Here is a 23,580-nt window from a genome sequence, read left to right on the forward strand (position 1 = left end):
CGCCAAGAGTTAAACATTGTCCTGAACTTCATGTTTATTATCTCCATACATTTCAAGGCTTAACTTAAAAGAGATTTCTTTTACTTTATCACTAATGAAAAGTGCTTAGGTTGTGTCTAATATTTACAATAACTTCAGTATAAAGAGATGTTTTCCTTTTCAAGTTAGCCTTTTCTTTTTCAAATAGCCTTCCTAATGCAAATATGTCCTTAAACTTTACTAAATAAACAACTTATGAGGCCCTCGGAGGTTGTCAAATCTTTTCTGTAAAGGGCCCAGATAGTAAATATTTTAGGCTTTGCAGGCCACATGTGGTTTCTGTCACATACTCTTCTCTGATTTTTTCCCCTGGTTTTGTTTTTTTTTTTTAAATTTATTAAATTTATTTATTTTTGGCTGCACTGGGTCTTCGCTGCTGCGCCCACGGGCTTTCTCTAGTTGCAGTGAGCGGGGTCTACACTTCATTGCAGTGTGTGGGCTTCTCATTGCGGTGGCTTCTCTTGTTGTGAAGCACGGACTGTAGGCGCGCGGGCTTCAGTAGTTGTGGCTCACGGGCTCAGTAGTTGTGGCTCACGGGCTCTAGAGTGCAGGCTCATTAGTTGTGGTGCACGGGCTTAGTTGCTCCGTGTCATATGGAATCTTTCTGGACCCAGGGTTCGAACCTGTGTTTGAACCCTGCACTGGGAGGCAGATTCTTAACCACTGCGCCACCAGGGAAGCCTTTTTCCCCCAGTTTTAAGCTTTTAATTGGCACAGTTTATTGTAGCCTAAGAGATTAGCAAAATTTGAAGAGAGATGACTTCATTACTTGATTACAATGAATATAATCTTTACGATGTTCTTTACTTGTACAACAACTATATGAATATTTGTGGAATGAATGAATGGATTTAGCACTTCATTCAAAAAGTCCGCTGGACACGACTTTTTTTTTTTTTTTAATTTTTTAATTTTTTGGTATGCGGGCCTTCCTCTGTTGTGGCCTCTCCCGTTGTGGAGCACAGGCTCCGGACGCGCAGGCCCAGCGGCCATGGCTCACGGGCCCAGCCGCTCCGCGGCACGTGGGATCCTCCCAGACCGGGGCGCGAACCCGGTTCCCCTGCATCGGCAGGCGGACGCGCAACCACTGCGCCACCAGGGAAGCCCGACTTTTTTTTTTTTTTTTTTTTTTTTTTTTTAAATCCTCAGTCTTTCTTTACCATTTTGGTTGTTTGAATTTTAATATACTGTAGTGAGGCCAACTAAAATTGATGGGTTTGCTAGTGTCATCGGCAGAAACCTTGCAATATCTAATTAAAGAAGTCTGGATAGGAAAATAGTTGCTTAGCAGCACTCTTTATTGCAGTACAAACAGTCCCTTAAGCTTCTCTCTGGGAGCTTTGATAACTCTTAGGAATGTGTGATTTGTGTGAATTTCTACTACTCTGCCCTGACAGCTTGAATGGTATTCATTTGGTAACTTAATCACACATCCAGGCAAGAGATTAGACCAATTGGAAAAGCTTTAACCACATGAGAGGAATTCATTCCACTTGATACTTTTTTTTTTTTTTTGCGGCACATGAACCTCTCACTGTTGTGGCCTCTCCCGTTGCGGAGCACAGGCTCCGGACGCGCAGGCTCAGCGGCCATGGCTCACGGGCCCAGCCGCTCCGCGGCATGTGGGATCTTCCCAGAACGGGGCTCGAACCCGTGTCCCCTGCATCGGCAGGCGGACTCTCAACCTCTGTGCCACCAGGGAAGCCATCCACTTGATACTTTTGTCCTACCTCAGTACAAGTTGGTTTTGACTTAATTTTGTTGAACTTTTAATAATACTGCATACTGTGACTTATGTGCATTGTGTAGGTTTCAGTACATTTGACAAATGACAGCATGACCAGATATTACTTGGAAGTTACTGAGTTAAATTTCCCAGGATCACAAATTTGGTCTTCTGACCAGTCAAACATGCTAGGGGGTGGGACATGCCAGAGGACGTTGAGGTATCCTTCTTAAAATAAATAGCAACTAGGTTCGTCTAGTAATGAGGGGAAAGATTCCTATTTGGTGTTTTCTGTCACAGTATGTGATAATGAATGGGAAAAATGAACTCAGGTCAAGAGTAAACCTTTTTCTTTGGCCCAGATGTGCGTTAAGAATATCAATATCTTATGGATGCTATTCTGTGGACTATGGTTCTTTTTAGCTTTCCCATCATTTCCCTTAGGATGACATTTATTAAGCAGTGTAGTATAACAGATATTTGAGTGTGTGTTAAGCATAGTAGTAGACACTGGGGAAACAATAAATTAAATAGGATTTCTTTCCCTACACTGTGAGGTTGGTACTATTACCAACCTTAATTTTCAAATGAGGAGACAGGCACAAAGGGCTACATGGCCCAAGCAGACTGGATGGAGAGTCCTCACTCTACTGACATGCCTCAGGAGGCATTTATTATCTTAGATTACTTCACAGGGAGTCTTTCCCGTCACCCATGCCTCTCCCCTATCCCACCCTGTCCCAATTAAGGCCACATTAAACTTTTGCTGTATGTTCCTACCTTTTACGAACCCTTTCTAAACATCACCTCTCTTATAATCACTTGTTTTATGTCACTGTTCCCCATTAGACCTCACAGTGCTGTGAGAACAAACAGTTAATACATGTGAAGCACTTGGAACAGTGAGTACCTGGCACCTAGTAATCACTCAACGTATTAGTCATTATTTTAATCTGTTTTTTATTTTGTGCCATTTATCCACTGGCAGGTTAATATTTTGAACGTAAATATGGTATGTTATTTCTACTACATCATAACCTAACTTGACTGGATTCTAAGAACAGTGGAAATAGAATTCTAAAAAATAAGTTTGGCATTTTTTACAAGTTAATTCTGTTAGCATCTACTCCAAGAAACTGTCAAAACTGTACATGTCTTTCAAAACTTTTTAAAAAACTAATTTTATTTCTGGGAATTGAAACCCTTAAAATTCTGCTGTCTGCCTTAGCAGTGTCATTTACTCCTCATTTAATCTCTATCACCAACAGTGTAGTTAAAAATTCACATTGTTCTTGTCTGAGGTATTAACAAAAATGTCATCAGTAACCAGATAACTAAGAGTTCTTGAATAACCTTGTGTGTTTCTTTTTACAGACCATTTAATTTGGCAGAGCGGAGAGCTAACGCCCATTCTGTAGTAGAATGTGATCACATACGGAAAGAAGTTAGTGTACGAACTGGAGGATTGACCGACAAAAGCTCAAGGAAAACATATACTTTTGATATGGTACTTACTTCCTAAAATGCTTCTACTTCTTTATTATTCACTAATGTAAAGTTATCCTAGTACACATATTTTCTGTAGGTTCTAGTGTACAGTTACAAATTTCAGTTAATCCTTTAAGTTGTCAAATGGTTTCTAGTGGGCTGAATAAGTTAATATATTAAAAACAAAATTATTAAAGTAATTCTGAAGTTTTTTTTTTTTAAGAAATGCCTTTTCTTTTTTTGGATAGGTTTTTGGAGCATCTACTAAACAAATTGACGTTTATCGAAGTGTTGTTTGTCCAATTCTGGATGAAGTTATTATGGGCTATAACTGCACTATTTTTGCGTGAGTGAAACACTATTTTTCATATTGATGAAAAGGTTTAGTTGTGTGTATTCGTTTTTTTGTTTAACACTTTTGTTAATTTTGACAGATATGGCCAAACTGGCACTGGAAAAACCTTTACAATGGAAGGTGAAAGGTCCCCTAATGAAGAATATACTTGGGAGGAGGTATTTATTGTTTATAACAGACTTCTGTCTCTAAAGTGGCTGAAGTATAGCCGAATAAAACTTGGTTGAAGGTCTGTCTTGAAATGGAAAAGATCAGAGTACCCATGTCAAACATGAATTTAGGATAAACTACTACTACAGTAAAATTAAAGTATATGGTATGGCTTTTGTTTAAGAAACATACATTCTTATTGGGAGAGAGAGGAGCAATACATATGGCACAGTTAAGTGATAAGAGAAGGGTCTGTTTTGGAGAGAATAGTTGGAGCAGACTATTGTGGGAAAGTGGAATGTGAGTAGGGCTTGAAGGGGAAAACCTTGCAGTGCAGGAATTAGTATCATAAAGTTAGCATATGGGGGAAGCGGTATGGTACTTTATTAATGATGGCTTTGAGTGTTCAAGAAATTAAGATAGCTGTATTATTGGATATTATAGAAAGCACATAGTACATTTCACAAAGATTTCTATCAAATGTGTTTAAATGAGTTTAATGACTAAGTTAATTTTCCATATCAACATTTAGGTAGATCCTTTTTTCTAGTGGTTACATACCTGAGGTATTAACTTACTTTATGCATGGATAATAAAGTTATGGATTTGTAATCATAGGAGATAATGGAACAGGATTAAAGCAGAGTTTCAAAATTTAGAGAGTCGTACAGTTTTATTAAGGATACTTAGACATTTGAGAAACAACTTTGTTTTACGTCAGAATTAGAGAATATACTGTTAGATGAACCACTTCTGATTAAAATGATGGTGTTATGTTCTCATGAGAAAACTTGGAAAGGATTATTGAAATTGGCTTTATAAGTAGCTTGGTTCAATTGGTTTCTGTGTAATGCTCAGGCGTAAAGTGGCTGACAGGAATGACAGATTTGTGGAAGGTGTAAGGAAGAATAATTACTATTAAACAGACTGTTGTAAATGGCTTGGCTTCTCCAACAGGTTAGTTTTTGTTTTGTTTTTAAACCTGTTTTGACATACTTATGTTTAAATATACTATAAAGGAGGCCCTTGTTATATGTGTTTTAAGTATTGCAGTAAATGGCATTCTTTAAAGTCTTTATTAATGTTACAATTTCAGGATCCTTTGGCTGGTATAATTCCACGTACTCTTCATCAAATTTTTGAGAAACTTACTGATAATGGTACTGAATTTTCAGTCAAAGTGTCACTGTTGGAAATCTATAATGAAGAGCTTTTTGATCTCCTTAATCCATCTTCTGATGTTTCTGAGAGACTACAGATGTTTGATGATCCCCGTAACAAGGTAACTTCAGTCTTTGAGAATGAAATGTCTCCAAATGTTAATGTGTGATACTTTGGGAAGTCTATATATATGTGTATATATATTTTTAAACCAATCTAATGGATGTTTTTTTGATATTTTGTCAGAGGGGAGTGATAATCAAAGGTTTAGAAGAAATTACAGTACACAACAAGGATGAAGTCTATCAAATTTTGGAGAAGGGGGCAGCAAAAAGGACAACTGCAGCAACTTTGATGAATGCCTACTCTAGGTGAGAAAGCCATTGTTTCCCCCACCGCTCCATTTCCTTTTTAAGAAGAATTATGAACTTGGGGAATCAAAGTGGGGTGAATTAAGGTATGTGAGTCACATGTCTAGATTGTATGCCATATTGCATGCCTTAGTAATTGGCTTGAGATTTATAGGGAGAGCACCAATGTTGGGAGAATGTTGAAAGGAGAACAAAGACAAGTTGAACTTGAGCAGAAGTATTAAGTCTTTTTAAGGAGAAGATTTCTTTTCCCAAATGAAATTATACATGGGAGCCCAGATTAAAATGTGGCTGCTAGGGGCTTCCCTGGTGGTGCAGTGGTTGAGAGTCCGCTTGCTGATGCAGGGAACATGGGTTCGTGCCCCGGTCCGGGAGGATCCCATGTGCCGCGGAGCGGCTGGGCCCGTGAGCCATGGCCGCTGAGCCTGTGCTCCGCAACGGGAGAGGCCACAACAGTGAGAGGCCCGCGTACCACAAAAAAAAAAAAAAAAAAAATTGTGGCTGCTGTAGTTGATTTGGCAATGGGATGCTCAGAGGCTAACCTCCTCAGCCTTAAGAAGGCTTGCCCTGAGCACTTTTCTGGACCCTCTCAGGATACTGAGAACACAGTTTGAAAACCCCTGATTTGAGTAAGGATTAGAAGAAAATCAAATGACTTTATTTTATTTTTTTTCCAGCTTTATTGAGGTATAAATGAAAAAAAATTTATATATTTAGATTGTGCAACGTGATTTTTTTTTTTTTCCAAATGGCTTCATTTTAATGTAGGAAGACAAATGGTCACTAACACTGGCTTTTAAGAGGAGAAAGGGGCATATTTGATAGTACCCCTTATAGGATGCATCCCAAACTCTCCAAATGCAGTTCACCAAGTCAGAGGTGATTTTTTTCCTGCTAGTCTTTGAAGGAAACATCAGAATGTAATTGAAAGAGCTATGGATTAGGAGTTAGATATTTGTGGTTAGTTCCAGTTCTGCAGTTAACTAAATATGTTACTTCAGGTAGTTAAACTTATCTGAATATCATTTTCCCTGAGCTACAAAATGACTTTTAGGGCTAACTCTCATTTCTTTGCTCTCTTATAGTTGGACATTTCTACAATATCCTATAATGATTATAATTGCCACTCTGTAAAAATATGTATGCATTTAAAGAAAGAAGAAAAATAGCATAACATGAAAATAATTAAGATCATGGAATTATGGGTGCTTTTACAATTTTAATTAAATTTTCCTATAATAGCTTTCCATTTAAAAAATTAAGTTATAAACCAATCATAGAATGAAATTTCCATTTTCATTAAATGATTGGTTTATAACTTTATTTAGAATTTGGAGGAATGAACTTAAGAAAATTTCTTTTCTCTAAATACTTTTCTCTGAAATATAAAATTCCTATTATTCTGTAAATTTGAATAATTAGGGATTCCCTTTTTCGTACATAGACTGGAATAAAGATCTCTTCTTATGAATGTATGTGATAAAGAGAAGGAAAACGTAATTCACTTTTCCAAAATCAGAGTTGACTTTTGTGCTTAATTGCATTAATTCCATGATCTTCAATTAGGAATGGGTAAATTATGGTAGGAAAACATGAGATGCATATTATAATTCAAATCTATAGTTTATATTTTTCCATGTGCCCTTCCTCTTTCTGTTATATAAAATAGTTCAAATAATTTTGTAAAAATGATACTTATTGTAAAATTTTCCAAGTAACGTGAAAAGTACAAATGAGGAAATTAAAAATTACGATATGCCAACCATCAATGACATTAACAAACATAATGTCATTTACCAAATGTCATTGATGCAGAAAGGAATGATGTCTTTGGTTGTCTATATGATTTTGATATCTCTCAGATAAAAGTTGAATGTCAGTATACAGCATAAGACAGACTTTGGAAAACTTTATAGTCTAGCAGTGATTATCTTGTATGTTTTGGTAAACACTGCTGTTTACTAATTTCTGCTGTTCAGTGGAAGGAGCTACCTATCTCTGATGACATTCTCAAAGCAGAGCAATGTACTTTTAGAACAATTGACTTTGAAGGGGAGTAATCAGATGGCTTGCCTGGTACTGTTTGAATTTATGGTAATGACATATTTCAAGTGGTTCTTTTTTTTAAAAATTTTTTTACTTTTGGCTGCGTTGGGTCTTCATTGCTGTGTGCGGGCTTTTCTCTAGTTGCGAGGGGGGGCTACTCTTCGTTGCTGTGCGCGGGCTTCTTATTGCAGCGGCTTCTCTTGCTGGGGAGCACGGGCTCTAGGCACGCGGGCTCAGTAGTTGTGGCTCTCGGGCTCTAGAGCGCAGGCTCAGTAGTTGTGGTGCACGGGCTTAGTTGCTCCGCAGCATGTGGGATCTTCCTGGACCAGGGCTCGAACCCGTGTTCCCTGCATTGGCAGGCGGATTCTTAACCACTGCGCCACCATGGAAGCCCCTCAAGTGGTTCTTATAAATAGAAAGATCGATTGCAAGCCTTCCCTTTTGGGATCTCCCCTGCAGGCAGCAGGTACAAGAAAACAAAAACCTAGCATTCTATTCATCCACTGTCTTCCAAAATCTTATTGGTATCTTCTCTGATACTATCTTTTTCTACCCTGGTGGATTTAGATCTTTCTTTGCTGTTTTCAATATTTTATAGGAAGCAAATAATGTTTTGTATTATAATGACTGGGCAACTTGGTCTTGTTTTCTAGTCGTTCCCACTCAGTTTTCTCTGTTACCATACATATGAAAGAAACTACAATTGATGGAGAGGAGCTTGTTAAAATTGGAAAGTTGAACTTGGTAAGCATCAACCTTAATACCACTGTTTCATTCTTTCTGTTTTTTTTTTTCTAGTTTTATTGAGGCATAATTGCCAAATGAAATTATGTATTTAAAATGTACAGCGTGGCAAGATATCCTTTCTCATGGCTGAATAATATTCAAGTGTGAATGTGTGTATCACATCACATCTTCTTTATCTGTTCATTCATCAGTGGGTACTTAGGCTGTTTCATACCTTGGTTATTGTGAATAATGCAATGAACGTGGGAGTACAGATATTTCTTTGAGATAGTGATTTCATTTCCTTTGGATACATACCCAGAAGTGGGATTGCTATGTCAGATGGTAGTTCTATTCCAATGTTTCATTCTTTATCACCTCATAAAGCAGCTTGAAGGTTTGTATTTATAGACAATATTTTTGTAGTCACTGGGTTATTAGGTTTGTAGTGGATTGTTAATTATAGAAAAATTACTGGCTATTTAATATATTTATGTACAATACGAGAATGAAAGTCTTCTATTCCAAATCCAATAGACTGAGAACTTACTTTTATTTTTAAAATTTAAGGTTGATCTTGCAGGAAGTGAAAACATTGGACGTTCTGGAGCAGTTGACAAGAGAGCTCGGGAAGCTGGAAATATCAATCAATCCCTGTTGACTTTGGGAAGGGTTATTACTGCTCTTGTAGAAAGAACACCTCATGTTCCTTACCGAGAATCTAAACTAACTAGAATCCTCCAGGACTCTCTTGGGGGGCGTACAAGAACATCTATAATTGCAACAGTTTCTCCTGCATCTCTCAATCTTGAGGTAAGCTCTTTGAAAGGTATCCGGAAGTACAGTAGCTATAATTCTTATTTAATATCACATATTTTTACAGTTCATCAATTGGCTTCATTCATTCTATACTACAGTAAAAAGACTCTGGACATTGCATGTGGACATGTAGAGGAGGACACCTGAAAAAATTGTCTTTCTCCTTTCTGGCAGTTTTTAATCTTAAAAAACTACTTACTGGGACTTCCTGGGCATGGTGGTTAAGAATCCGCCTGCCAGTGCAGAGGACATGGGTTCGAGCCCTGGTCCGGGAAGATCCCACATGTCGCGGAGTAACTAAGCCTATGCGCCACAACTACTGAGCCTGTGCTCTACAGCCTGTGAGCCACAACTACTGAGCCTGCATGACACAACTAATGAAGCCTGCGCACTCTAGAGCCCGTGCTCCGCAACAAGGGAAGCCACCACACTAAGAAGCTTACACACTGCAACGAAGAGTAGCCCCCGCTCGCCGCAACTAGAGAAAGCCCGTGCGCAGCAATGAAGACCCAATGCAGCCAAAAATTAAAAAATAAATAAATAAAATAAATAGTTACTTAAGGGGGGGTGGGATGAATTGGGAGATTGGGATTGACATGTATACACTACTGTGTATAAAATAGATAACTAATGAGAACCTACTGTATAGCACAGGGAACTCCACTCAGTGCTCTCTGGTGACCTAAATGGGAAGGAAATCCAAAAAAGAGGGGATATATATATACATATAGCTGATTCACTTTGCTGTACAGCAGAAACCAACACAACTTTGTAAAGCAATTATACCCCAATTAAAAAAAAAACAAACTAGTTACTTAATTGCATTTTTCCACACAGTCTTCAAAGAAAATTGCTGTGGTCATTAGCAGTGGATGGTCTAATTGAGGACTTAGAAGTGGGTTAAGTGAATGCTACTCTTTTAGAGGCTGCTTAGAGAGCACTGAAGATGGGGTTGGATGTGTGGGAACAGGTAGGAAAACCAAGAGAAACAACAAAGATGGTAAAATCTTTTATTGGGTTATGTGCTTTAAATGGAATTAGGAAAAGCTTTTATAAGGTCTCTAACTCCCCTTTCATTAAAAAAAAATCTTTATTGGGATATAATTCACATACCATAAAATTCACCCATTAAAAGTATATAATTCAGTGATTTTACTGTATTCACAGAGCTGTGCAACTATCACCAAAATCTAAGTCTAAACATTTTTTTAAATTAATTAATTAATTTTATTTATTTATTTTTGGCTGCGTTGAGTCTTCGTTGCTGCATGCAGGCTTTCTCTAGTTGCGGCGAGTGGGGGCTACTCTTTGTTGTGGTGCATGGGCTTCTCATTGTGGTGGCTTTTCTTGCTGAAAATTAGTATTTTCAGTAATTGGCCTTTTCTTTTCATCACAGGAAACTCTGAGTACATTGGAATATGCTCACAGAGCAAAGAACATACTCAATAAGCCTGAAGTTAACCAGAAACTCACCAAAAAAGCTCTGATTAAGGTATTTGTGAATTTTTGTGGAGTAATGTAATCTTGTTTGACAAATGTGAAAATGAGGAGCTGAAATAGATAATTGTTAAAAAAAATTATTAAATTGCCTATGGTAAGGCTTTTCATCTAATGATTTGAACTAAATACCCTATGTGTTAAAATGTTTTTTCTAATGCTAATATGTTGACTTTACCAGCTCTATCAAGTCAGCAAAATTTAAGTATATATTGGTGCTTCAAGGAAGTTTTAATTAGCAGTTCCCTAATGAATAATGATATTGAGCATCTTTTCACATGTTTATTATCCATTTGTATATCTTTTTTGTGAAATGTCTACTAAATCCTTTGCCCAATTTTTAATTGGGTTGTCTTTTTATTAAGTTGTAAAGAGTTGTTCATATCTTCTTGATACAAGCCCTTTATGAGATTATTTGTAAATATTTCCTCCCAGTCTGGCTTGTCTTTTACTTTTCTTGGTAATGTTTTTTTTTTTAATTGAAGATTTTATTGAGGTAACTGTAGACTCACATGCAGTTGAAAGAAATAATACAGAGAGATCCTTTGTAAATTTTATCAAACAATATAGTAAAAAATCACCACAGGGATATTGACATTAATAACAACTCACTGATCTTATTCACCAATTTTCCTTGTATTCACGTGTGTGTGTTTAGTTAATGCTATACAATTTTGTTACATGTGTAGGTTCATGGAGCCACCACCACAGTCAAGATACTGAACAGTTCCATTGCAATAAGGATTCCTCATTGCCCTTTTATAATCTTTTCCTTCCCACTTTCACCTCCCCTCCCTAATCTCTGCTATGCACTATCTGTACTCTATTTCTAAACTTTTGCCATTTCAAAAGTGTTATTGAATGGAATCATATAGTATGCAAACTTTTGGGATTGCCTTTTTTTTCACTCAGCGTAATTCCCTGGAGGTTCACCTGACTTGTGCATATCAATAGATTTTCCTTTTTAGTGCTGAGGAATATTCCATGGTATGTGTATACCATACATACAGTTTGTTGTCAGATTCACCTGTTGAAAGACATATGGGCTGATTTCAATTTTTCACAATTATAAATAAAACTGCTTTGATCATTTGTTTACAGTAATTTGTGTACACATAAATTTTCATTTTTCTGGGATGATTGCCCAAGAGTATAATTGTTGTGTTGTATGGTAATTGAATGATAAGTTGTTTTTTTTTTTTTTTTTTTTTTTTTGTACGCGGGCCTCTCACTGTTGTGGCCCCTCCCGTTGCGGAGCACAGGCTCTGGACACGCAGGCTTAGCGTCCATGGCTCACGGGCCTAGCCGCTCCGCAGCATGTGGGATCTTCCCAGACCGGGGCACGAACCCATGTCCCCTGCATCGGCAGGCAGACTCTCAACCACTGCGCCACCAGGGAAGCCCAGTAGTTGGATTTTGAGGCTTGATAGATTCAGGTTTTATTTATTTATATATTTTTGGCCAAACTAGTTAATAGGTGGGGTGGTATGTTCTCCCACTAGGAAGCACATAATGTGGTTCTTTCTCTTTTTGAGGGGAATTGATTGTATTCAAGTGACTTGATCCATTAGTTCTTTAACGATCGCAAAATGATAATTTTCTAATTCAATTATTCTTTCTTAGTTGATTGCTGGACTACCTCTATAAAGAGGAACTTTCCCTCAGCTACCCAAGGGTATAATTCTTATAGGAAAGGCAGGACAAATGCTTGATTCATTTCCTTTGACAGTTTTTTTGGTGTGTGTGTGTGTGTGTGTGTGTGTGTGTGTGGTACACAGGCCTCTCACTGTTGTGGCCTCTCCCATTGCGGAGCACAGGCTCCGGACACGCAGGCTCAGTGGCCATGGCTCACGGGCCCAGCCGCTCCGCGGCATGTGGGATCTTCCCAGACCGGGGCACGAACCCGCGTCCCTCGCATCGGCAGGCGGACTCTCAACCACTGTGCCACCAGGGAAGCCCTCCTTTGACAGTTTTAAGAGTAATGAGTTGGTTTCCCAGCTTTCTTAATATTATAAACTCATGGACTTAAAATATTTGTGCTTACCAATTGTAGTTAATATCCTCACTGATGTTCAAACTGTCCCGTCTTTGGTCAGTGGGTACCTCTTAAGTGGGTTCTTGAGTCCTTTTCACTAGCCTAGGCTTCTTTGGCTTTCTTCCTATTTTGTTTGACAAGATGTTGTAGGTTCATCCTGAATGTTTCTTGCCCCAGTCCTAGAGTCAGACACTTCTCTAAGAAATCCTGATTCCTTTTAATGTGAGATGCTATTTAGAGACCAACCTGGGTACTGGAGGTTGTGTTTTTTCTTCAGAAGCCTGTATTTTTATAATGAGTACATTTAAAGGAGTTTTGGAAGCTGTTGAAACACTTTATTCTAAACAGATTAATATTGAATGAAAAGTATGGTTATGACTTTTTATCATACATTTTTATGCTTTAAAAAACATAGGAGGGCTAACTTTGTTTTATTTATTGCATATCCTCCCCAAGCTGAAGTGCTAAATTGACATGACATTCTTCTTGCATAGGAGTATACAGAAGAGATAGAGCGTCTGAAACGAGATCTTGCTGCAGCCCGTGAAAAAAATGGAGTGTACATTTCTGAAGAAAATTTCAGGTAAGCCCTTGGCTATGGGAATTAATTTCTAAGAGTAAGCATTTTCTGGTAATAGGCTGTTTGAAGTGCCTCCTATAGATGCTTCATTTTGTTTTGACATTAACAAGTAGTTATGAAACAGTTTAAAACTCTTTTTATGTAACTTTATTTTTAGATAATGATAGATTCATATGAAGTTGCAAGAAGAGTACAGAGGTCCTATGTATTTTTCACCCAGTTTCCCACATCTTAAGTAACTGTACAGTATCAAAACTGGGAAATTGACACTAGTACAATGTGTGTGTATAATTCTACCTCATTTTATCACATTTGTAGATTTGCTATAGTTCTACAGTTAAGATGCAGATTTATCCTATCATTACAAACATCTTTCTCTTACTACCCCTCTGTAGTCATATTCATTAACCCTTCTTCCCCAATGATCCCTAACCCCTGGCAACCACTAATCTGTTCACTTTTTTTAAAAAATATTTATTTATTTATTTACTTGGCTGCGTCAGGTCTTCGTTGCGGCATGCAGGATCTTAGTTGCAGCACATGGGCTTCTCTCTAGTTGTGCTCAGTAGTTGTGGCATGCGGGCTTAGTTGCCCCGCAGCATGTGGGATCTTAGTTCCCCGACCAGGGCTTGAACCCACGTCCCCTGCATTGGAAGGCAGATTCTTAACCACTGGACCACTAGGGAAGTCCCTCTGTTCACTTTTTAACCCTGGAGTAGTTTGTTTCAAGGAAAGCTTCTACTGAAGCTTTATGTAGAAACAACAATAATAACAGAGGCAGAAGGCAAGTGGGATGCTAAGGATTATAACTTGAAAATTCCTGAATGCATTTATCCTTGAAGATACTAAGGAGGGTGACTTTCACAGGGCATTTTTGATAATAACCAAAAGCATTTTAATATAACCTTTTACTCTTTTATAGGTGTTACATTACATGATCATTCTAATGGTATATAAATCATTTAATAAACTCATTTTTTCCATTTATTTTCAATTACCATAATGTGCTATATCCTCCTGATTGTTGTTCATATGTTAGTTTTACAAATGCTCAAATTTATATTGTGTATTGTAGGGTATTAAACAATAATTCTCCTTTTATTCTTCCTATGTGACTTTAGTTTTGTTTGTTCCTTTCATGGCCCATACCCAGTTGGCAAAAACATTTTTACAAAAATCTTTTGTAAATTTGCACTGAATTCTTAAACTTGATATTTTAAAATGTTTTCTTTTTTCTGTTTCTCTGGTTTTCAGATATACTCCTCTACCATACACAGTAGTGCTGCATTATTTTTTTTCAGGTGTTCACTTTACTGGTGTCCCTATTTCTATCATTTTAATATTTTTTATATGTTATATCTTAGTCAATAAAAACATTTTATATTTTAAGTTTGGTATCAGAATGCTAGAAAACCCAACTTAAACTGACTTAAAACAGCAAGGATATTTAGTCCAGTAACTCAAGGATCCTGTTTCCTGTCCTGAGTGGTAACTTTCTTTTAGGGCTAGCTGTTCATCACGGAAGATGGTCAGCAGCAGAACAGCTACCTTCTCTCGTTCATGTCTCATGTGGATGAGAGGCTGCCTGTCCTTTAACCATCACGACTGGCCAGGGGAACATCACTTGTTGGTTAGTTTAGTCCTCGGTTATGTCCTTGTATGAACCAATACAAAGGCAAAGGAGTTGAATTTCCCTGATTGTCTTGAGCCAGGCAGCCTTATTCCCTGGATTTAGGCACCCCCCACCCCCCATATAGGTTGGCTGCTATACAGTCAGGGGAGAGTAATTCCCCAGGGGAAATCTGGATGCTGGAAATAGGTGCTTAATAGGCAACCAGTTGATATCTACAAGTGGTTTTGTCTCTTGATTTGCTAATATGGTATCTTCTGCTGTTAATAGTCAAACATTGGACACTGCAGACTAATTTTCTTATCTTCTGTTCATCTCTTTGATGTAGTTTTGATTAAGAAATAACTTTAGTTTGTCCATCCCATTATTTTAAGGACAGTGTTTACTCATAATAGGCATGAGACATGATCTGAAATAAAGTTAATTCTGAAAAAGCTCTTAGAATTATTATACTATAAGTCAGAGAAGGATCACAAAACCTGCAGCCAACATTTAAACATTTATCCCAAGTTTAATAGACCTTTTAAAACTATATCAAAACTATATCATTCCCTCCAGCCTCGGCCCACTCCAGCTGGCCTGCCATAGCCAGCCAGCACATGCTGTCTGCACAGGGGGTGTGTCTATACAAGGCCATCCATGCCTTTAAGAATGGGAGAGAAAGTATACTAATTTGAAAAGATATATGTTCCCATATGTTCATTGCAGCACCATTTATAATAGTCAAGATGTGGAACCAACCTAAGTGTCCATTGACAGGTGAATAAAGAAGATGTGATACATAAATAATGAAATTCTACACAGCCATGAAAAAGAATGAAATCTTGCCATTAATGACAACATGGATAGATCTAGAGGGTATTATGCTAAGTGAAATGAGTCAGATAAAAACAAATTTATGATTTCACTTATATGTCAAATCTAAAAAACCAAACAAATGAACAAACGTAATAAAACAGAAACAGACTCATAGATACAGAGGATAAATTGGTGGTTCCCAGTGAGGAGGGTGGTGAGGGAGTGGGCAAAAGAGGTGAAGGGGGATTAAGGGGTACAAAATTCCAGTTATATAAGTCAGTCACAGGGATGTAATGTAAAGCATAGGGAATATAGTCAATAATATTGTAATAACTTTATATGATGACAGTTGGTAACTAGACTTATTGTGACCATTTTGTGATGTATAAAAATATCAAATCACTATGTTGTACACCTGAAACTAATATAATATTGTAAGTCAATTATACTTCAATTAAAAATTATTTATCAAAACTATATCATTCATTAAATAACAATGTTGCATCCCTCTTGTATATTCAGTATAGGAAAAGCATTTCAAATATCCCATTCTACTTTAAAGAGCTATTTCCAATAAAGAACTAATATAGTTATCAAAAGACTGTTAGAATTAACTCTCCTCTTATACTTCAGTTCTGTCTTTTCCTTTAATTAACAATAGCTCTAGCTAATAATTTGAGGAAATCTGCATTCTTAAAATTCTTTGCCATTTAAGCACAGTGTGGAATAGAAAATGATTGGTAGTTACAAGGGAACTAGAAGAAGGCAAAAGATAGCACTGACTTCTGAAACTTGCTAATGCTCAAAAAATCAGAGAGCCCCGTTAAAGCAGACCAGAATTGTCTGGTCCAAAATGTCAGTAGTGCTAAGGCTGAGGAACTGTGCTTTATAGAATAATCGTTCATCTCATGAGGATTTTTGCAGTGGTGTGACAGTGGTATGTGTGTTGGGGTGTGTATTGGGGTATGGATGCTGGGGGCAGGGGGGTGTAATTGCTCTATGTACATACTTCAGTTTCCCAGGTTTTCACCCCTTATCTAACCCCTTCCTCTTGTGACACCTGATGCCTTCACATCACAAGCCTCTCCTGGATTCTGTGTGTCTTGTTTATACTTCATATTCCAGATTCCTGATAGACACCTAGCTGTATGTCCCACCTCTACTTTTTTCATGTGGGTTATAATCTTCTGTCGTCTTTGTAGCTTCTCAAATTATATATACACACATGTTTTTTCCCCCCCATAGGTAGGGATTCTCAGTTTAAAAATGGAGAAAACAAGAAAAACTCTATTTATAAACCAAGGACAAAGAATACATTTGTTTTCTGCACTTAGTATCTATTGCTTGACACTTAGGCATCATTGTCATGATAGTGATAAATGGTAGAGATTATATGTAACTGCCTCAATTGTGTTAGAATAAATTTTATAAGAATTAGGAAAAAATATTAACTGTCAAACTCTTTTTAAATTTTATTTTAGAGCCATGAGTGGAAAACTAACTGTTCAAGAAGAACAAATTGTAGAATTGCTTGAAAAAATTGCTGCTGTTGAGGAAGAGCTAAGTAGGGTAAGCATTCAAAACTGTATTGAATGTCATGCAAAAGCAAATATTAAAAGACAATTTCAGAAGATGAGGGACCTGATATTTTTTCTTTAAGATTTTTTTTCTTGCTGACCTTTAAACTAAAAGTAAGTTGTATCACAATTTTTTTACTATCATCAATGATAATGAAGAAGCTGACTGTTTTGACACTTATATTAATGCAACATTTTAAGAAATTAAGTGAATTGTACAATTTAATGTTAAAGCTAAATAGTGAATGCTGAGACGTTTTCATCAACATGTTTATCAGCTGAGGAAATGCAGATGTTGGGAGAAACCAGATGTTAAATAACTAAGGTAGAAAGACCTGACCCTTCAATGCCACCCTCACACTGGCAGTGTTGGAAAGAATCTGAAGAATTAACACCACTCCATTAGACCTATTACTTGTTTTTTGTTTGTTTGTTTGTTGCATGGCTTGTGGGATCTTAGTTCCCTAACCAGGGATCAAACCTGTGCCCCCTGCACTGGAAGCTCAGAGTCCTAACCACTGGACCGCCAGGGAACTACCCTGTTACTTGTTTTTAATGAATTTATAGGAAGAAACCAGATGCCAAATAAAATGTTCTAACCTACCTGGTAACTTGTTACAACTTTTAAATGGAAATAATTTGTTTGGTTCTTCTAATATTGTATTATGAACTAGCCAGGTATCTCAACAACCAGTTCAGCATTTTTTAATTCTTAAAAAAAAATGTTTAATGTGTTATATATAGGTTACAGAATTGTTTATGGATAATAAAAATGAACTTGACCAGTGTAAATCTGACCTGCAAAATAAGACACAGGAACTTGAAACCACTCAAAGACATTTACAAGAAACTAAATTACAGCTTGTTGAAGAAGAATATTTCACGTCAGCTTTGGAAAGTACTGAGGAGAAACTTCATGATACTGCCAGCAGGGTTTGTCCTTTGTTTTAATTTGTACTTGCATTAAAGAACTTAAAGAATGGGTAGAAGTAACTCTTAGCTTAAGCATTAATTGTGAAATTCTATTTATTCACCCCAAATGATACTTCCATCCATTTAAGAAACATTATTTTACTATTTTGTCTAAATTTTCTTCACTGGAGATGCTAATTTAAGAAAATACTATCCCTAAAGTTTTGAAAATAGAACATGTCTTTAATATACTTTGTGGATGTTCAGAATAATGGTGTTGTAATGCTTTACCTGTGGTCATGGTTGAGATTAATCAGTCTTCAAGAATTTAGTATCTTCTAATGAGTATTCAATTTTTTATTAGGTGTACTTTTCCTACGAATTAGTAACACATAATGGGGAAAAAAATTTGTGAGGGTGCATAATTACTAAAATAGATTGGCAAAATCAGTTTTCCTTGTCTAGATGGCTAGGGGAGGGGAAATAAACATTCCTGGATAAATTAGCATAAGTTTAAAATTTTCTTCTGATACAATATATAAAATTTACTAGTTCTTATCAGGAGAAATCCTTATGAAGCACAGATATTTTCATTAGACTGCTTTTGTCATATCCATCTTATCAACACTTATTTTTAAAAATCATATATAGTTGCTTAACACAGTTGAAGAAACTACAAAAGATGTATCTGGTCTCCATTCTAAACTGGATCGTAAGAAGGCAGTTGATCAGCACAATGCAGAAGCTCAGGATATTTTTGGCAAAAACCTGAATAGTCTGTTTAATAGTATGGAAGAATTAATTAAGGATGGCAGCACAAAACAAAAGGCCATGCTAGAAGTTCATAAAACCTTGTTTGGTAAGTTCAGGCATTTCTAATTCTAATCTTTGTGTGTTTAGTGTGAGACTAATTTCAAAACTGATAATTAAATATCACAAAAACTCAGGTGACAGTGTCACTAGTCCCCTCCAATGCACACATTATCTATTCAGACTAGGGATTAATGCCTTTGAATTAAAACAAATGTTAGTTGAGTTTTTTCTATAAAACTCATATTATGTACCTTGTTATATATCTTGGGTTTCCTTATTGAAATTTTCTGTGCATAAACATTCTCCAACTTTTTTTTCTTTTGAGAATGTATATTCTGAATGTTTGCTATATTGTCAGAATATGTGGGTATTATTTTTAACCATAACCATTGTTGTTATCTTCATTTAGGAAAGTAAGTATCCATTCGTTTATTATTATTTTATGTATGTATGTATGTATGTATGTATGTATGTATGGCTATGTTGGGTCTTCATTGCCGCGCGCGGGCTTTCTCTAGTTGCGGCAAGCCGGGGCTGCTCTTCGTTGCCGTGTGCGGGCTTCTCGTTGCGGTGGCTTTTATTGTGGAGCATGGGCTCTAGGCTCCTGGGCTTCAGTAGTTGTGGCACACGGGCTCCGTAGTTGTGGCTCACGGGCTCTAGAGCGCAGGCTCAGTAGTTGTGGTGCACAGGCTGAGGTGCTCCCTGGCATGTGGGATCTTCCTGGACCAGGGTTCGAACCTGTGTCCCCTGCATTGGCAGGCGGATTCTTAACCACTGTGCCACCAGGGAAGTCCCCCATTTGTTTATTATTAAAGTATTGTGTTCACTATAGAAAAGTTGGAAGATGCAGAAATGTAAAAAATTGTAAAAATCACCTAGAGTCTAGTCACTCTAAGCTAACCACTAAAAATTTTGTTTATTGATTTCTAGTTTCTCCTCTTTAACCTCTTTTATCTATAGTAATACTGTGTATTACCTTCAGTTAGAGATTAGTTTTTAGAATATTCTAACTCTTGATTTACACTGAGTTACAGTTTTGGGTCTGATACATCTACAGATGTCCCAAGTGCTTACTGAGTACTGCAGGAACATATTTAATTTATATTTACAATAGTTCCATGCTTATGTAGTGAGCCAATTATTTTAAGCTTATTTGTTATTACAAATTTCCACAGCAAGGATATAATTTTGCCAACCTCTTTGAAGGTTGTATTTGTATTTAAATATATTTATTGCTGAGTTTAAATCTTCTTTTTCTTTTTCTTTTTGGTATAGGTAACCTGCTGTCTTCCAGTGTCTCTGCATTAGACACGATTACTACAACAGCACTTGGATCTCTCACATCTATTCCAGGAAATGTGTCTACACTTGTTTCTCAGATTTCTAATATGATATTAACAGAACAATCATTAGCAGCAGAAAGTAAAACTGTACTTCAGAAATTAATTGTTAGTAAATCTCTTATTTTTGAAGGGTTACATTTGATAAGTCTTCAAAAACAATGTTAACTGCTATTCTTTCATCTTAAGCTTTACTAGACACAATGGTAAACATATCACTTTAAGAGAGTAGGTTTATATTTTTAAAGGCAAATCTCTTCACTGTTTTTTTCTCCCAGAAAGATTAATTTCCAAATGCATATATACAACTTTTGAAACTTTTTTCACTTACATCCTGTAACATAAAGTGTAGGAGTTAGTAAGCCTTTTAATAACTAGAAAGAGTAGATTTAGCTCCACATGAATTCAAGGGACCCATGACTTGTTAGCTGGCTCAGAAATTGGTCATTCATCTTTTCCTCAAGGGTCCTGGAATAGTCAGGCTAATGTTACACTGACCCAACTAGGAGATATTAGGTAGTTAATTTTAAAACTACAGAAATACAGAAAAATGTGCAAGAAAAATGACTTACAGAATTTGGAGAACGTATATAATAATTTGTGGGGTCAGATATGTGTGGTCAAGCCCTTCTGGCCTTTAACTGTGAGGCTGTTTTTCATAATTCTATAGAAGCCAGCCATCTAATTACACAATGTTGTTTACCTTTTCCATCTTGATTTGTATATACCCTTTATTTTTGTAATTGTATCATTTGTCTAGGAAGTCCTTGGTCATCTCACTTTTTTTTCTTTGTACAGGCTCTCTGCCTCCCTTTTTCAGTTTAACAGCCTTTGTACAGGCTCTCTGCCTCCCTTTTTGAGTTTAATATTTGTTGAACATTTTCCAAGTGAATACTGCAAATGTTCACTGACACTGCCTAAATTCAGTGCTGTATGACATTATTTGGTAGATTTCTTCAGTCACCCAAATTTAACAAAGTTAAAAGATACTCTGTTGGTACTAACTTTTTGGAAATTGATTCATTTGCTAAATGGTAGTCTGTATTTATTGATGTCTTCCTATCAAGCTGTAAGCAAGCTTGAGTCTGAAGAGATGATTGCTGCTCCCACAGAATGAGTTGAAATTAGTATGCTCCCTCTTCTTTCAAAAGAAAACCAGCACCCTTTTAAGTATTTACTAATTATTTCTGTTATAGTTCCTCACGCTTGCCCTAGTAAAAGGAGCTTGGTTCAGAATTTTTTTCTTCTTTTTATAAAAATTCCCAGTCTATAGTACTTTCTCAACTTTTCTATGTAACTTGACAAGAACAAGAACCTTGACAAGTTCTTCTGATACAATAGGATATAAGTCGCCAGGTCTTCAAATTTAAATACCTACAGCCCAAAGCCTACTTTTGAAGACTATTTGGTTTCAGACTTTTTTTTTTTTTTTTTTTTTTTTTTTCTGGTACGCGGGCCTCTCACTGTTGCGGCCTCTACCGTTGCGGAGCACAGGCTCCGGAAGCACAGGCTCAGTGGCCATGGCTCACGGGCCCAGCCGCTCCGTGGCATGTGGGATCTTCCCGGACCGGGGCACGAACCCATGTCCCTTGCATCGGCAGGCAGATTCTCAACCACTGCACCACCAGAGAAGCCCTGTTTCAGCCTTTTTGAAATAGTAACCTAAACTTGTTTGAAATTTATTTGGTTAAAATATAGTTGTAGGTGTTTTTTTTTTTCTTCCTTTGTTTGCAATGCTGAAATCTTATCAAATGACTGTGATTATCCCCTCATCTGAATTCTTCTGACTTCTGTTGCAGTAGACTGTTAAAATCTATTGTACATCAAGCGACCATTTTCGTAATTACTGTATGCAGGATTAAGTGATTTATGATGAATATAAACTCTAGTAATAAATAGGCTCTGTAGGGTATACAGAATAGAGAATGGTTACTTAGGATTTTAATATGCATGTGTTTAGTTAACACAATATTTAAGATACTATTTAACCAGCCAGATTTATGGAAGTGAAAATATTCTTTTTAAAGAGTTGTTTGTTTATTTTCAAAACCAGAATGTACTTAAGGGTGACCTCCTCAGTTCCCTGGAAACAGTTTTATCCCCCACTGTGGTATCTATACTGGAAATCAATAGTCAACTAAAGCATATTTTCAAGACTTCATTGATACTGGCTGATAAGGTAACAAATATTCTTATTATCTCAAATTGTTGTTTAAGAAAGAAACTCTATCTGTGGCCACATCTAGAGAGATGTCTACATGCAAAACCCATGGGTTGTGAGAAGGAATCTGGAAGAGGGAGGAGATAGGATGCTCTCTGCCATTGATGTGGTCAGTAGAATCATGGCGAAGAAAAATGAGAGGGAATGATCTTCAAGATAAATATTTAATTTCACATAGTAACATATATAGTGGTCTATCATGTGGTGGGTGAGGAAGATATACATATGAACATATACCCATATATGTATGCATAAATGCCTCAACATGGATAATAAAAAATCTCTGAAAGTGTTTAGAAATGGTAACAATCATCTCAGATGTGGGAGTGGGACTGGGTGGGGTTCTAGAGGCTGAAGGGGAAAGGGACTTTTCTCTGCATACTGTTTTCTACCTTTTCTATTTTGTATGTATTAAAAAAATAAAAATAAATAAACTTAAAACATTTTTAATTTAAGAAAAGAAATTTTTTTTAACATCTTTATTGGAGTATAATTGCTTTACAATGGTGTGTTAGTTTCTGCTGTATAACAGAGTGAATCAGCTATATGTATACATATATCCCCATATCTCCTCCCTCTTGCGTCTCCCTCTCACCTTCCCTATCCCACCCCTCTAGGTGGACACAAAGCACCAAGCTGATCACCCTGTGCTATGCAGTTGCTTCCCGCTAGCTATCTCTTTACATTTGGTAGTGTATATATGTCCATGCCACTCTCTCATTTCATCCCAGCTTACCCTTCCCCCTCCCCGTGTCCTCAAGTCCATTCTCTACATCTGCATCTTTATTCCTGTCCTGCCCCTAGGTTCTTCAGAACCTTTTTTTTTTTTTTTAAGATTCCATATATATGTGTTAGCCTATGGTATTTGTTTTTCTCTTTCTGACTTACTTCGTTCTGTATAACAGACTCTGGGTCCATCCACGTCACTATAAATAACTAATTTCGTTTCTTTTTATGGCTGAGTTATATTCCATTGTATATATGTGCCACAACTTCTTTATCCATTCATCTGTTGATGGACACTTAGGTTGCTTCCATGTCCTGGCTATTGTATCATTGTAGTTTTGATTTGCATTTCTCTAATGATTAGTGATGTTGAGCATCCTTTCATGTATTTGTTGGCAATCTGTATATCTTCTTTGGAGGAATGTCTATGTAGGTCTTCTGCACATTTTTGGATTGGGTTGTTTGTTTTTTCGATATTGAGCTGCATGAGCTGCTTGTAAATTTTGGAGATTAATCCTTTGTCACTTGCTTCGTTTGCAAATATTTTCTCCCATTCTGAGGGTTGTCTTT

General features: G+C 36.8%; 1 protein-coding gene across 2 annotated transcripts in view; it reads left to right on the top strand.

Annotated features, from left to right (window-relative positions):
* KIF11 (kinesin family member 11) overlaps window positions 1–23,580 on the top strand; it is a 56,254-nt gene that overhangs the window by 1,503 nt on the left and 31,171 nt on the right. For both annotated transcript variants that reach the window (XM_055081060.1, XM_024121374.3), the window contains exons 2-15: window positions 3,140–3,272; window positions 3,502–3,599; window positions 3,688–3,766; window positions 4,855–5,040; window positions 5,166–5,290; window positions 7,990–8,080; window positions 8,633–8,875; window positions 10,278–10,373; window positions 12,908–12,996; window positions 16,903–16,990; window positions 17,743–17,931; window positions 18,562–18,769; window positions 19,999–20,171; window positions 22,117–22,242. In XM_055081060.1, the coding sequence (XP_054937035.1) occupies window positions 3,140–3,272; window positions 3,502–3,599; window positions 3,688–3,766; window positions 4,855–5,040; window positions 5,166–5,290; window positions 7,990–8,080; window positions 8,633–8,875; window positions 10,278–10,373; window positions 12,908–12,996; window positions 16,903–16,990; window positions 17,743–17,931; window positions 18,562–18,769; window positions 19,999–20,171; window positions 22,117–22,242 (1,924 nt within the window). The remainder of the gene's footprint in view (window positions 1–3,139; window positions 3,273–3,501; window positions 3,600–3,687; window positions 3,767–4,854; window positions 5,041–5,165; window positions 5,291–7,989; window positions 8,081–8,632; window positions 8,876–10,277; window positions 10,374–12,907; window positions 12,997–16,902; window positions 16,991–17,742; window positions 17,932–18,561; window positions 18,770–19,998; window positions 20,172–22,116; window positions 22,243–23,580) is intronic.

This window comes from Physeter macrocephalus, chromosome 20 (assembly GCF_002837175.3).
Source record: "Physeter macrocephalus isolate SW-GA chromosome 20, ASM283717v5, whole genome shotgun sequence".
NCBI lineage: Eukaryota > Metazoa > Chordata > Mammalia > Artiodactyla > Physeteridae > Physeter > Physeter macrocephalus.